Genomic DNA, 15,284 nt, shown 5'->3' with positions numbered 1-15,284 from the left:
ACCATGCCCATCTGGCATCTATTTATACTAGCTTCAAAAGCAGTGTTTTTCATAATGCAGTGGTCATCATAATTGTTGCATGTAATCACACACACACACACACATGCACGCCAAACATATGCATAAACCTGACTGGGGAGATAAAAAATTTCTATGATAAAAATTGCCAAGATTTAAAAAAAAATTAAGTCAAACACAGCGCTAGAGAATGGAAAGACCTTCCATGTCACTGGATTGGCAGAATTAAGATCACGAAAAATAGCTATGTTGCCAAAAAAACAACCTATATATTTAGCAGAAATCCCATCAAAAGTCATATAACATTCTCTACAGAACCCGAGAAGAACAACCCAAGAATTCATCAGGAACTGCCAGAGATCACAACCACTGGAAGCAAGCCCGAGAAAGAGCAAAGCCGGAGGCCTCACACCGCCTCTCCTCCAATCACACCCCAGCGTGCTCCACTTACAGCTGAAACATATGCTAATATATCTAGAACCTCCAAAGGTTTGAGAAAACAGTTTAGCACACCAATTACGTTCAACTACAGTTTAAGGAAGAGAATTCATGCAAGAAAACATCTGTGTACGTCAGAGGGGGCAGGCTGACGCTCAAGCATTGTAAGGTCTGTATTTATTTGAATAATAAAAGTACAATATTTATGTCCAAGTATTTACTTCTGTAACTGTATATAACATAAGGCCTTTCTCCTGGCTAAAATTAGTTAAAATTAATTCAGCTGACAGTATACTGTGTCCAGCAAGAGCAGCAACAAGATTGGCTCGACTCACTGAACAACAGTTGACCTCACATTCTGGAAAATGGTGCGAGGCAGGGCAGACGCTCACTCCAGAAGCTCTGGGTGCAAGACTCACCCTTGGAGGAAACCTACCATCCCAGGGCCGCAGCTCGTCCCGTCCGCCAGCGGCATGTGCTGGGTGCGGCACCCCTTGTGGACGCCTTCCGCGCTCGTGCACCACAGGCGCCGACACTGTTTCTGCAGAGGGACAACACGAAGGCGAGCCAGAGTGGGTGTCAACACACAGACAGGCCACTGTGACCCGTCCCCTGGCTCACGCCGAAGCTGGACATAATCCGCACATGTCAAGTTCTCGTCAGAGTTTCATCTACACGGAGGGCAGCATTTACTTTGAAAATAATCTGAAACTTTACTAGTATATTAAACAATGAGAGGAATGAGTCAAAGTGGAAATATTCAGTTATATGAACAAGCTTCCTTTCTTGGCAGGACATTTTTCTGAAGGGCTTTTTGTTTTTTTTTTTTTTTTTTTTTTTTTTTTTTGACAGAGTTTCTCTGTGTAGCCTTGGCTGTCCTGGACTAATTTCATAATTCAGGCTGGCCTTGAACTCACAGAGATCCTCCTGCCTCTGCCTCCTGAAGGTTGGGACCAAAGGCATACACAAGCACCTCCTGCCCCTGAGGGATTTTTGTTGTTGAACTTTATTCACAGGTTCGCTGCCTGGTGCAATGGCACTGTGAAAAATCCCAATGTTTCCTAGTCTGTGAAGTGTGCTGGGTACTAACAATTTCTTAACAAATGATTCTAAAGTCTTCACAAGAAAGAAAGCTGCAGAGTCATGGGAGCTGTCAGAAGACATCCCTCCCCCCGAGTTTATTTACTATCCAAATCAGTTCAGAAGAAATGAATCCATTTGGTGAAATGCTAAGGTAAATGTTTCCTGTTTTGTTGTGGATACTTAAGCTTATTGAGATTTTCACACGCCGGCAATCCCAGCACTCAGGGAGACAGCGGCAAGCGGATCTCTCTGAGTTCAGGCCTAATTTGGTCAACAAAGTGAGTCCAGGACAGCCAAGGCTGCACAGAGAAACGCTGTATCAAAAAAAAAAAAAAATCAAAACAAACAAACAAGCAAACAAGAAATACAAATAAAAGATCTGTGTCGATGACTCCAAGGTCTGAAGGGTATTAGTCACTCTGTGGGCTGAGCTTTACAGTTCTGTTTTTTTGCTGTGAAGTGGCCTCCACTGACCCACTCAGAAAACGTCTCCTGTGCGGTAGACTCCACATCAGTGGTTCTCAGCCTTCCTAATGCTGTGACCCCCTTAATGCAGTTCCTCACGTTGCGGGGGCCCACAACCATAATTTCATTGCTACTTCATAACTGTAACTTTGCTACTGCTGTGAGTCATAAGGTAAACACCTGACGTGCAGACTATTCCGGGGTCACCACACAGGTTAAGAAACGCCGCTCCATGTGGTGACCCGGAACTGCTCACTGGGAGGCACAGGTGGGCGATCCTGTATCTGAAACTACTGAAGTCAGAAGTTCTCAGACTTTAATTTGTTTATGCCTTGGAAATTTTTTTCACGTGACTAGTGAGTTATCCTGGCATTGAGATCCGAGCTCAAGGACAAAACCCACGTGCGTCTTATAGACACTGTATACAGGCAGAACTGGGGGCAACTTTCCCAGTCATTTTCACATTCGGTCACACGGGAAGTTTTCATCTGCATGATCACACTGGCATTCAGAAAGTTTCAGATTGGGAGCACTTCAGATTTGGGATTTTCAGACTGCAGGCTCTCAACACATATACATTTATTTAAGTAAATCGAGTCTGTATTCCTGGCCTCAGAGGTCCTAAAACTCCATTAGGGTAGAAGCAGCTTGACACATTCATGCAGAGGAGTGAAGAAAATGTAATGTGTGTTTTTCTTAGAAAAACAAGGCATGCATTCACCACAGCATTGACACTATTTGTAAATCAAATCCTAACCTTACATCCACATCAAAGGAAAAGCATGATGGCTGATCTGACCTAAGTGTTGTGGTGAGTTATTTCCATGGAAAGTGAAAATGTGTGACCTGGGAAAAGTTTCCAAAGTAAATTGTGAAGAATACTTTGATTAAACCTGAGCGTATGCACAAAGACAATTCCTTTGCATTTACATCTGTGTGACGGGCGTGTAAGGCTGCAGAGGTGGCTCGTTGGTGAGTAGTGCTTTCATAGTGGACCCGCGCTCAGTTCCCAGAACCCACACCAAGCTGTTCATCACCTCCTGTAGCTCCAGCACCGGGGCATCTAACCTCTTCTTCTGGCCTCTGTGGGCTCTGAACTTGCATACGCATAACCCACACCACGCACACAAACACATAGTTAAAAATAAAACAAATCTCTTAAAAGGCATGTACTCTATCATACTTATGAGGCCCTTGAAAACAACCCAGCACTAAAGAACCAAAGAAGTATTTCAGTATCTTTAAATTTTATATTACATAGCTGTGCTGTGACTATACCTTCCAAATAGGAATTCCTTACAGGGATCTGTCGGCATGAACAATGACAATTTAGAAGTACTAAATACACCGTAAATCCTCTATTACTTTTGGTTTCTCGTTATTTAAGCCCTCTCTATGAAACACCATTTAATTCCCCTTTCATGCAAGAATAAACGTGTACTTTGGAATACATTCTTACTATAACTTTCAGGTAGTTTTCCAAGCAAAAAGGGAGAGTTATTCTTACCAAATAGGGACACACTTGTGATCCAGGACCAAACATTAGCTCACATTGTTTGTTCCCATCATACACCGAGCCAGGAAGCTGTGGAGACAGGTCATATACTCTCCCATTTGGTTTGTCAAGAAGGCATTCTCCATGGCCAGTGCTGAGCCCAAGACAGAAGATAGGACAGTCTGAATACACTTGCATACATGACTGTCTCCACCAGATTTCCGTAGCTACTCTCAAAGATAATGTTCCCAGCTTCCCATTATTTGAGAAACGACCTCTAGCCATACCAGCAAAGCGACATTCTTATACAATAACGACATCGGTTTTGCAGGAGTTCTAGGTGTGCCTGTCTGCAGTGGATCCCCACTCATACCTGGAAGCTATGGCAGCATGAGGAGTGGGATAAGAATGGAGCTCAATGGCAGAGCTTCTACACAACGTATGTACGAAGCAGGACTCCATCCCCAGCCCTGCAAACAAGAGCTGTTGAAGGGCAAGTTATCAAAATATAATTAGCATCATACTTTCAGTGCCCTTTAGCCTGAAGTGTGTTGTCCAAACTGTCAAAATGCAAAAATAAGGGCACGCTCTTGTTTCTGCATTTCAAAAACTTAATGCTTCTCCACTTTAAGAGGCTTCTCAGGGTGTAAGTGAAGCAAGGTAAAGATCCCTGCCTCCTGGGGCTTGCTCACACTTGTGTGCTTTCATGTTCCAGGACTCATCTTCTTACACTGAGAAGGGTGGTACTGATCTCACAGCTTGCTATTAGAATACAGTCAAATGCTGCCCAATGACGCTTTGGTCAACCACGCATCAAATGTAAAGCAGAGGCTCATTTAGGAGTACCTCTTCCAAAGCATGGTTCTACTTCTTTCCATCAGTTTCACCAAGAGAGGCAACTACAAAATACTCATGATGTCACGTTGAGAATGTAAACTATAAAAGATATTAAAAGGAACTGGATTTGTGCGCAGATATTTCATGGGATGAGCTTGATAACTCTTAGTGACCGTGGTGGAAACACAATTTCGATGAGAGAGAGATACTGGAAAGCAAAGAAAACTAGCAGAACGTAAGGACAGAAGGCTGGGGAAGCCAGACCTGCCTAGTCTCAAAACTACACCCTCAAAAGGGCGTGTCGGGTTTCAGGCTCCATCCCTGTGGCTGCAGAGCAGATTTCATTTGACTCCAGCTGTTCTCGCTTGAGAGGGCACTTGAAACCCCTGCTACCCAACCGCCTCTCTCAAAACATTGCTTGGTAACATCTGAAAAGCTAAAAGACGTGTGGGGATGTTCTGATCGCCATTAATATACTCCATAAACAGTTTAAACACAAGAAAATGTCCAACTTGTTTTAAAAAGAAACATGCCTGAACTATAACACAAAATTTTAAGTGCAGTGAAATTATATATATATATATATATATATATATATATATATATGAGAGCATAAAGAATTTTAAAAGGGATATATATATCATATCTATAACATCCAGACTTACTCTAGAAACTCCGTTATATGCTTCTGACTACATGCTGACCAGGTCCAAGGACTCGTGTGGTAATTGAGAGTTGGGGCCATTACATGATACTGATGTTTGATCCCAGCTTCTTTACATTTAAAACTGTCGTCATGTGGAACGTTAAACCTGGAAGGCAAACAGACACTGCAGACGAAGGAATGAACGCATCAGTAACAATCCCCTTGCGCCTCTACAACTGTTATGGTATAAAGTGCCATGAGCCTAGTTGCATTGGGTTTTGTACTCTGGGTCTTTACGGAAGGTGACACGTCACGTCCATGGTCACGGTTTCTTAGAAGCGCTAGACTGTGTCTTTGTTTAGTCCTCACATATTGCTTATTTGTCATCAAGGTCTAAACAATGAAAGTATTTGGGATCTGCCTCATCTACTCAGGACAGGAGCATAACAACCGCATAAGAACTCCTTCATGTTTCAACTTGGACATCTAGGAGGTGGCGGCGGACGTGATAGGTAAAGCGCCACCGCGGTGAATTGCAGGCCATTGACTAGTCCTTTGGTATGCAAAGACTTTAATCCTCAGCTCCGCATCATTCCACATACCAACGACATATCAGCAGAAGCCTGGGACTTCTGGCCCCTCATCAGTGACAATCAACGGACATGAATAACGAAAAGACGCCCCCAGGGCACCCAAATATTGACAAGGAGAGCAACAGGGAAAGAATCAGCAGGGCAGCAGATGACAGAGTGCCAGGCATCGCAGATTCAAACTTGAATGGAAATCACCAAACTCTTCCGCTGCCTTTGAGAAGCCCCAAGGCTCCTCAGAGAGGAGGCCACTGTCTAGCAAACACAACACTTCCTCGCACAGCGTACCGACTGGCATCTTTGAACACACCCTGCGGTGTCATGACTGGCGTCTTCACCTGCGTGAAGCGTGCTGGCTAGCAGCTTTAGGAACCAGCCAAACTGTCTCTGAGGTACTGCTGCAATATCTCAGCAACCTGAAGGTCTCCTCCACTCTGCCTCATCTCCTTTCCCCCCTCTATATACCACTGCTCATGACCGCGAGCTAGGCAATAAAAGGGAACTGAGGTGGTGCCTCCTGAGATAGCCCATTTCAAATTACTGTCTACAGATAGTCTAACGTCATGAAGAAAATGTGCTCAGGCTAAGAGGCCATCTCTCCTAGCAGTAAATAAGGAATATAGTGGCCTACCCCGTGGCTACACTCAGAATTACTTCATAGAAGGTGAGTTCGTAGGACTTTGAAACTTTTCATGCAGGCTCTGAGCACATCAGGGAAAATCATGGCCTCCATTCTTAGAGCACAGAACACCCACAGGGTTTTCATAAAGCAGGAATAAGAGAACTCCAAATAGTTGTGGGAGAGTTCTAAAAAGAATCTTTTGATGAATAAAAAAACTCCCATGGACCATGCCCTAGGCTAGGGCTTTGAGCAAAAATAGCATGACAAGCGCTGGTTTTTCAAGTCTTAATGGAGAGTTCTCCTGAACCAGGAGACCCTGCTGGCCCTCCCAAACAATGACAGAAGGCAGGACCTGACTATATATAGGATAACAAAAAATAAAGGCCAGAGGCCCTTGTTATGTAATCCAGTATAGTAAATGAAATAAAAGAATTTCCAAGTTCTAGTTCGTTGATTAGTCTGCTGGTCTGACCTACCAAATCACAAAAGACCAAAGTCAGCCTTTCAAGGATCAAGGATACAGTATTTGATGGAGAGACACAGGTGCTCCTGGCTGACTGACTGCAAGTGGAGAGCGCATTCTTTCTTCAAGTCAGGGAAGGTACTTACACGTGCCCAAGCTCATGGGCGATGGTGAAGGCGGCACTCAGCCCGTTCTCCTCACTAATGGAGCAGCTCCGCAAAGGATCGCACAGGGTACCTAACTCCGCTAAGCCTAGAAAAACCGCACACACGTAAGTCATCAAAATGGGAAGTGCCACCAAAATCAGAATGTGAAACTGAATGTAAAGCACTCACTGGTGGTGGAATTACGACTTGAAAATAAATGCAGAATTGTCTATTAATAGTGAACAAATATTTAAAGCTGAAAGATAAAAGAACAGACTGAACAGTTTGCATTGAAAAAATTTTTTTCTGTAAAAAATTTTTTTCTCTCATGCAAGAAGATAATAAAAATAACAGGGCTAGTAAATGATCTTCTGCTAACATACAGAATAAGGGAACACAGAACTGTCTGGTGTGGGTGATATGCAAGGCAAAGAGTTCCAATCGGTAGACAAATAAAGAGGAGAAAGCAGCTGCCGGGGTGCTCCCTTAACTTTTAAAGTTTGGAGTTTACAGATACTCAAATAGCACAAGTAAAGTGTAAGTGGTTGACACGGTGTTTGCCTATGATAGATGCCAGCTAAGACATGGCTGGGATAGAAGAGTTGCTGCAAGCGCTCAGGAGTTCTCAACTATCAGGGCAGCAGCGTGTGGTACTGTGAAACAGAATCTTCTCTCTCCCATACAAAGAGCGGCATGCAAACACACACACACATGCTGTGGAAAGAACAAATGATCATGTGGTGGCCGATCCCACTAACACATATACAACCCAGTCCCTGCACCGGAGGCTCCGGGATCATTGTGGAAAAGGGATTGGAGAGACTGTTGAGAGCTAGGAAAAAAAAAAAAAAAAAAGGAATTTTTCATTGAGGATGTGCCTCCTAGAACTGTCGGGGGGCTTTACCCATGTAGTCTCCTCAGCACACACAGCCGTGTCAACAAGGCCTGCGCTGTGACTTGTGAACACGCTCTTGTGGAAGGAGGAGAGCTCACAGGGCCTCAGCCGATTATTAAAGTTTATACAGAGCAACAGCGAAAACACCACTAAGCTGAGTGAGTCGGACGGGTAGAGTGAGGAGGTGAAGGCATGATCTGCAGAGTCAAAGACGTGCAGAGATTTGATAGAGGACGTGGGTCCTAAGGAAAAGAGGGGAATTGCTCAGCAGGTTTGCAAATGGAAAAGATGCAAGGAAGCTGTACATACACTATAGACTAGAGACTTAAACACAAGATAACTACATTTTAAATATTTACTGTAAGACATGGCAATACGTTTAAACCTTGAGTTACAGAAGTAGTTAAGACAGGCAATGCTAAGTATAAGGGGCTTATAAATTCAATAAATGTATGTTGTCACACATGCCCTAAACCAGAGCTCAGAGCTGTCAGATATTTGCAAGACTTGAAAACCACAAAGGGTTTGATGTGACAGTAATCATTACCGCCTAAAAGCAATTCCAGAAAACACATGCTAGAGCAGAAAGTACCGTGTTACTTCCAGTTACTTCCTGTGGAAAAGGAACTACCAATGGCTGGTAGAACAATGGAAAAATATGTTCAAGTTCCTTAGAAACCAGCAAAATAAAACTTCATTCCTTTTAGATTGGCAAAGACTGAGAAATCTGAAGGTAACATCTATTAACAAGGAATGAAGCCAGGCGTGGTGGCTCATGCCTTTGATCCCAGCACTTGGGAGGCAAAGGCAGGTAGATCTCTGAGTTCAAGGTCAGCCTGGTCTGCAGAGTGAGTTCCAGGGCAACACAGAGAAGCGCCCTGTCTTGGGGGAAGGGGGTGGGGAAGAACCAAAATGGATGCTTACATCTTTTACGGCCAAACATGTGAATGTGCCTGATGACTGAGGCATGTTTCTATCTTAATGGCAAAGAGTACAAGACGTACATTGGTGAGACCACTTTACAAGTAATTTTTATGTTATCTACACTAACTGGACTATAGTACTTCAAGGTTCAAAGTTTTTCAAAATTGGGAATATTTGCATAAAATGCACCAAAGTCCAATCTTGAATATCTGAAACTTTCTGATGTCACATGGGCCCTTAAAAGGTAGCATTTCCAGCAGTGGACTTGGGGAAGGGGCATGCATGCAAAAAGGGGAGGGAGGGTGGGATTGGGAGGGGAGGAGGGAGGGGCTTGGGGATACAAAATGAATAAAGTGTAATTAATAAAAATTTAAAAAAGTTAAAAAACAAAACAACAACAAAAGATTTAACAGTTGATAAGAGATGAAACATTAGATATGTACCATAGGAAAAAAATCTGGATTTGGGCTATGTCTCCCCTTTAACTACCTATCCCACTAACACAGACTTTTTGTTTATAATAACTGTTAAACATTCCTTAATAAATAATTTAATTTAATGCTCATCCAAAATGTATTTCTTTTTTCAAAGAAAAAAAAAAGGTAGCATTTCAAAATAGGAATGCTCAGTCTGCATCAGCATGGGGTGATAAGTCAACAGGATAAAATTCACTAGTCCAACATAACTGACAGGACAGCAGTATTTAAGCGTGCACGAACTGTTACCCGGAAGTGAAGTGGCATAACCGCAGCTACAGCGTTCATTAACAGTAAGATAAAGCAAACACTCTCATGTTTAGAAAAGCATTTGTGAGTCACGTTACTACTTTTCAAAAGTTGAAAAAAAAATTGACGAAGCTAAGATTCTTGGTGCTGGTTACCTCTTCAGGAACGGCAGGGACATACAATGAGGACCGTCTGCTCTCAGAGCAACCAAGTCTCAGCTGCAAGGTCTGGTGTCAAGTTCAGGGCTCTACACAACAGCCTTTAAGCTTACATACAGGCCACTGTGTATCATCTCTCACACACTCAGAGAAATACATTAAATACCACGCTGTGTGTAGTACTTGGTATTTGGTGACAACTAAATATTAGTTCTTGTTATTTTACAAAATTCAGAGGCAGAATCAAATAAGCAAAAAAAAATCCATTTATTTACTAAGACAACACATAAAGATTATAAAAAAAATGACAAAAGGGAAACCTGTAGTATAATTTCAAATAATTCACTAAATCATCAACGAGCCATCATTTAATCGTTGAAAGAACTCACCTAATGTGTCGCATTTCTCTTTAGCTCCACAAATGTCTTCCCTTAAGAGAAAAGATTGTGTTTTGAAACATTTTCAGAAAACACGGTTGCAGCGAGTCAAAACAAAAATAAAGCTTTAACTGCCGGGACTATCACCAATCAACCAGCTTCTAACCACAATGCTCACGGCCTGCTCAGAGACTTTACCGTTATCGGTGCCTCACTGGTGTGCCTCAGTGGGCAACAGATGCTCAGTGAGGCCACCCTGTGAAGATGAGGTTGCTCAGCCTCACACTTTGCCCCCTTCTGATGACGCCAGGTGTGTACGCTGTGGGTGCTCTAGAACTTCAGGGCTTACTTTCTGCCTCTGCATCCTCTGGTCCTGTAGCCACCCGTGGCCTGGACCACCACCCTGCCACATCCTCATTCTCCATCTCCTCTCACTGCTTTCTCCCGCCTATCTTAATTCCTTCACTGTGAGCACCCGCACTTGATGTCGGCAACAGTGCTGGACAGAACCACAGACTAGGACGGACGACTTGTAGAAATTAGGCCAACCCTGCTTTCACTTCATAGAGTGATATAATAGATTTTTTTATTTCAAGGTTCTGGAAGGCTCATCTTTTCTTGGGATTGACCTCAAAGTGAAGGTTTTCATCAGTAAAGCATCGAACCAAACAACAAATGCTAACACCCCCGTACTGTATTCTTGAAACAAAGTGTGAATTAATTAGCACTGCATGATGGCACTTATAACAGTGGAAGATGTTCCTAGCAGGAGAGCTTGATAATTATGGCAAGCCCAAAACCAGTGACACACACACACACACACACACACACACACACACACAGAGAGAGAGATTATAAAAGATGACAGATAGAAACAGAGGAAAGAAGGAATGAGTAAAACTGGCCCGCAGTTCTACATATGTCAATTCCCAAGTATTACTTCAAATGTCTCTAATATGATAGGGAATGTACTTTATTTAGATCATAGCATTACTCATACTGCTGATTTCCCAAGGAAGTTCCCACAATTCCCATCAGAGAAGAGTCAAGTGTTTTCATTCCAATAGAGTTCTCATGAATCGCTCTCACGTTTTAGTGACAAAGAACCAGTGTAACCAAAATATATCAGTTCTCATGCAAGAAAGCGTAGAGAGCCCCCTCCACGAGATGGTTTCAAAAGCCATACCTAGTGATGAGAACAGCAGTATCGTGGTGGGAAGGGTGAGCATCATCCAGAACATTCTGAGTCTGTTGCCACAAGCAAAAGTTGCGTAAAGTGGTAGCTGCGTTAAAACTGATGACTGGTCCTTCCTGGACAAGTAATGGACAGTTCAGTACGACGGCAAACATCTCAGGCCTGTTTTCTTCCTGACTTTGTTAGGATTCACGGCTTATCAAAATGTAGTTTTTTAAGAGTAACATCAGCTCCGCTCTTAGTTTTAATTAGATTCATATTAGCATTATCATAAAAACTGATTCAGGATAAAAACGTAACTGTACCAAATTAATGTATTTTAAATTCTTCAACATTATGATTATAAATGTAAATGAGTGGATATTTTCATTTTGTATTTTTTAACTGTTGATTCACTGGTTATTTATTTCTCTCCCTATAAAACACTTCTGTCATTCCATTTTATTTCTACCACACAGAGTCTTTTTGAGACAGGGTCTAACTGTGTGGTGCGGGGGGGGGGGGGGGTCCTGTAGACCAGGCTAGCCTTGAACTCACAGAAATCTGAATGCCTCTGCATTCCAGGTGCTGGAATTGAAAGCAGGCACCACCACCCCAGTTAAAATTATATTCTTAAAGTTAATTTTAAAAGATCTGATTTCTAGTAAGACCTCTGTGACCTCAGCTAGTCTCCCCCAAAGCCAACTATAACCCACAGCCTTCACTGTATGCTGCTCCTTACCTGCTCACTGTGAATTACAACTAACTTCACGATCACTATATTTATAAGGTTCCCAATGCTTGAGTCCTTGTAGATTGCCGCGACCTGCAAGTGGACACCAAGAGATGAGATGCTGGGGATGAAAGTTTCCTTTCCACAGCAATGTAGAACCAGCCTGGAGGATCCATTCTCCAGCGCGCACACAACAGAGTCTCTCAGGGAGCCTTTATCCAAGCCTGGGCTCCGTCACATCCCTTAGACCTCATCCAAGGTGATTAGTTTATATCAGAATCTCTGGGGTTGAGACATGTACCAGCATCCTTAAATTTTCACAGGGATTAAGTAATGCTAACGTGAAGCTAAGATTGAGAACTTAATCTTAGTTAAGTTAAGTGTGTGTGTGAGGCTACAGTGTTCTCCATTCCCAACTTCACAGTCTCTTCTTACACCATCAAAGAGGCTAGCACTGCAGAAAAGCTTTACACAACCAATGTCTCTGCCCCTTTAACTGATCAACCTAGGAGGCCTGTGCAACAGAACCCATTTCTGATGTCTAAGACACCTGCACAGGGGACCACGTCACCTGAAGCATCTCGGGTCACTATTTGGGCACAGTCATCTCTTCTTTCCAGGGGCCATGTTCCATGGCACACATTAGGAAATGATACATTATGCCAGATGAGCCGGCCACATCACACTGCCCACAGACCCACGTGGAAGCATTGCCCACTTCTGTAATATTATATCTTAACATGCCATGTACTGGTGTTTTCTTGAACTAAGTTAGATTTTTATTTCTTAATAAATAGTGTTTGCTCCTGGCATCAACACTTCTTACCTCACAAGTTTCAAAAAGTAATAAATATTATTTCATAAATAGTAATAAATGAGTTAAGAAAAAAACGTTATAAGCTATATTGTTCATATCCTTAGGAAAAATTCTAGGCAAAACATATTTGACATGAAATGTGAAACATGTTACCATCTCCTAGTCATTTACAAACATTTTGAAAACGACCTCTATAGTGCACTATGACAGAAATTCATATATGGCTCAGGTAGAGGCTATCTTATGTGCAAACTTTTTAATAAAATTCCGATCCCCACAAAGCAATTTATTTTAGAAAGATGTTATTCTTTATTGTTCAGGAAGATCTTTTTATTTTTATATTGAAAATGATGTCATTTCCCATATATAAAGTGAGCACGTCCAAAGAATTAAGGCTCTAGAAAACGCCGAGTTACAACGAGAAAAAAGCGCCATTCGTGAAGTGTGCATGTCTATGATATGTGTTTACTACGGGGGAAAAAACGACACAAAGAATTAAAATCAAAGTTATAAAGTTAACGTAAGTGAACACCTTTACTGGGTAAGCACCTCCAATAATGTTCACTATGCTTCAACAGAGCAGGCTAACGTCCTGACCGTCTACTGACGTTCCTTCCTTGCTGTTGGTAGGTCTGGGGGAGTGACGTACACAGATGATGTGAGGGAGAGACCTGAAACACTGGGAGGGTTGGGTTCTCTAGCGTCTAGTGGGCATTTAAGGCCTGTGAAAAGCAACATGTCATCTAATAGCAAGAAAACAGAAAACATACTCAGGAAACATACAGAAAACCGCTCCTGCTGCCATCAATCTGGGTTATGTAACAATGCATGTGCAAATGTCATCTTAGCCTGATGCTGTCAGCTCGAGAATAAAGGGCAAAGGACAGCAACCAGCGGCCTATATCTGCCTGCTCACACACCTATTCCCTTCAGTGTATTAGACCACCATTGTGCTCTGCCTTAGTAACATCAACCCCAAAGCTTGCTTGAGTTATTTTCACAACACAATATTGGACTCTAACAAATGAATTAGATGACACTTGTTATTTATCATTAAACTACTGAAAAAACCAACAAAAATTACTTGCTCAGGATGGGTAAGATTCAACAAGCTTCTTTCAAATTTTGTATATATAACCTATTTAATTTAACTTAGTTATTTTCCCAGCTAAAGGTAGAACTGAACACTAAAACTTCTTATCACTTTGAGCATTTCTTTAAATACCTTAGATATTTCAAGACATATCACATTTTTTGTCTTCCTCCTAAATTGCTATAATCAGAACATTATTAATAATCCATACTTGAAAATGTAGTTGCTGGCTTCTAAGAAACAGAGAGACTACTGACTTTTGAAAGTTGATTTTGCTCCCTGCTACTTTGCTGAAACTGTTTCTAGAAATTTTAAGGTGTTTTTTGGGGATCTCTTATATGAAATATAATATCATCTCCAAATAAAAATAATTTGATTTCATTTTTATGTTTATACATTTAAGTTTCTTCTTTTGCCATATTGTGCCAAGTTGTGCTTCCAGAACTGTATTGAAAAGGACCAATAGTAAGGTGTAGGGAGGAATCTCATGAACAAAACTGCATTTGTCAAGGAATTAAGGCCAACAGTCTACAACTGGGATCTCATCGACTAAAAGTTTTCTGTACAGCTAAGGAAACAAACAATCACGATGAAGAAGCCCACAGAATGGGAGAGACTCTTCATCAACTATACATGAGAAAAAAGATTAATATCCAGAATATACAACCCCCCAAAAAAAGAGTCAAGGGGGAAAATGACCCAATTAATTTAGACCCCAATGATAGTCCTGGGGTGTACACACTGAGTTCTCAATAGTAAAAAGAAAAAATAGCTACAAAATATCTCAAAAACTGTCAGATGGAATGTCCTTATCAATTGGAGAAATAAAAATTATAATAACTTTGAGATTTCATCAAAGAATCATCTGTTTATAGCAAATACAGACCATCACAGAAAACCACAACTGGACACACGCCCCAGAAATCAACAGATGGTGGGTAGCGGAGCCCCAGTGGATAAATCTACATCACAGCACCTGCACTTATTCAGAGAACAAAGCAGAGGAAGGTCAGAAAGACTGAACGAGCCTGAATACTGAAAAGTCTGCTGTGAAAGTCTCTCCTAGAAATGGCAATATCAACAAAGCCACAACAATATCAGTCTCAATGGACATGCTAAGATGAAAGTGAAGAGTTTTTGTGGGGTCCCACTCCTAGATTAAGAGCCGCAGGCAATTATTGATTAAGGCAAGAAACAGAATCAGCCTCTCCCAGGCATGAGCCCATTATAGGCTGGCCAGTGCAAAATAGTCAGCCTTGAAATGATATACACACAAACAACACAAATGGACTCAGAAGGTGCACACACATAGATTAACTATGTCACTTATATTTTATTACATTTATATTTTATATGATACTATATATTAAATATAAAAATATATAAATATAATCAAATAAAAAGATGCTATACACTGAGAGAATGGAGCATAGGAAGAATTAAAAGGAGAGAAGTTGGGAGGGGTTGGAAAGAGGGACAGAAGGGGGAAGTGATGTAAATATATTTTAATTAGAAACATTTTAAAAATTAAAATAACCTAGATCCCCTGAACAGAAGGAGCACATGGCAGCTCAGTCTTCGAGTG

The 15,284-nt window shown here is 41.7% G+C and overlaps 1 protein-coding gene across 3 annotated transcripts in view; it reads right to left on the bottom strand.

Moving 5' to 3' along the window:
• Adamts20 (ADAM metallopeptidase with thrombospondin type 1 motif 20) overlaps nucleotides 1-15,284 on the bottom strand; it is a 117,775-nt gene that overhangs the window by 72,177 nt on the left and 30,314 nt on the right. For all 3 annotated transcript variants that reach the window (XR_009593580.1, XR_009593579.1, XM_060388762.1), the window contains exons 5-11: nucleotides 11,799-11,882; nucleotides 11,069-11,193; nucleotides 9,895-9,935; nucleotides 6,804-6,909; nucleotides 5,002-5,148; nucleotides 3,512-3,653; nucleotides 893-997 (exon numbers count right to left, since the gene is read on the bottom strand). Coding sequence is in view for 1 of the 3 variants with exons in the window: in XM_060388762.1 (XP_060244745.1) it covers nucleotides 893-997; nucleotides 3,512-3,653; nucleotides 5,002-5,148; nucleotides 6,804-6,909; nucleotides 9,895-9,935; nucleotides 11,069-11,193; nucleotides 11,799-11,882 (750 nt within the window). In the remaining 2 variants the exon portion in view is untranslated. The remainder of the gene's footprint in view (nucleotides 1-892; nucleotides 998-3,511; nucleotides 3,654-5,001; nucleotides 5,149-6,803; nucleotides 6,910-9,894; nucleotides 9,936-11,068; nucleotides 11,194-11,798; nucleotides 11,883-15,284) is intronic.

This window comes from Meriones unguiculatus, chromosome 8 (assembly GCF_030254825.1).
Source record: "Meriones unguiculatus strain TT.TT164.6M chromosome 8, Bangor_MerUng_6.1, whole genome shotgun sequence".
Classification (NCBI taxonomy): Eukaryota; Metazoa; Chordata; class Mammalia; order Rodentia; family Muridae; genus Meriones; species Meriones unguiculatus.
The sequence above is the reverse complement of the archived record's forward strand: the minus strand, read 5'-3'. Positions and strand labels throughout refer to the sequence as shown.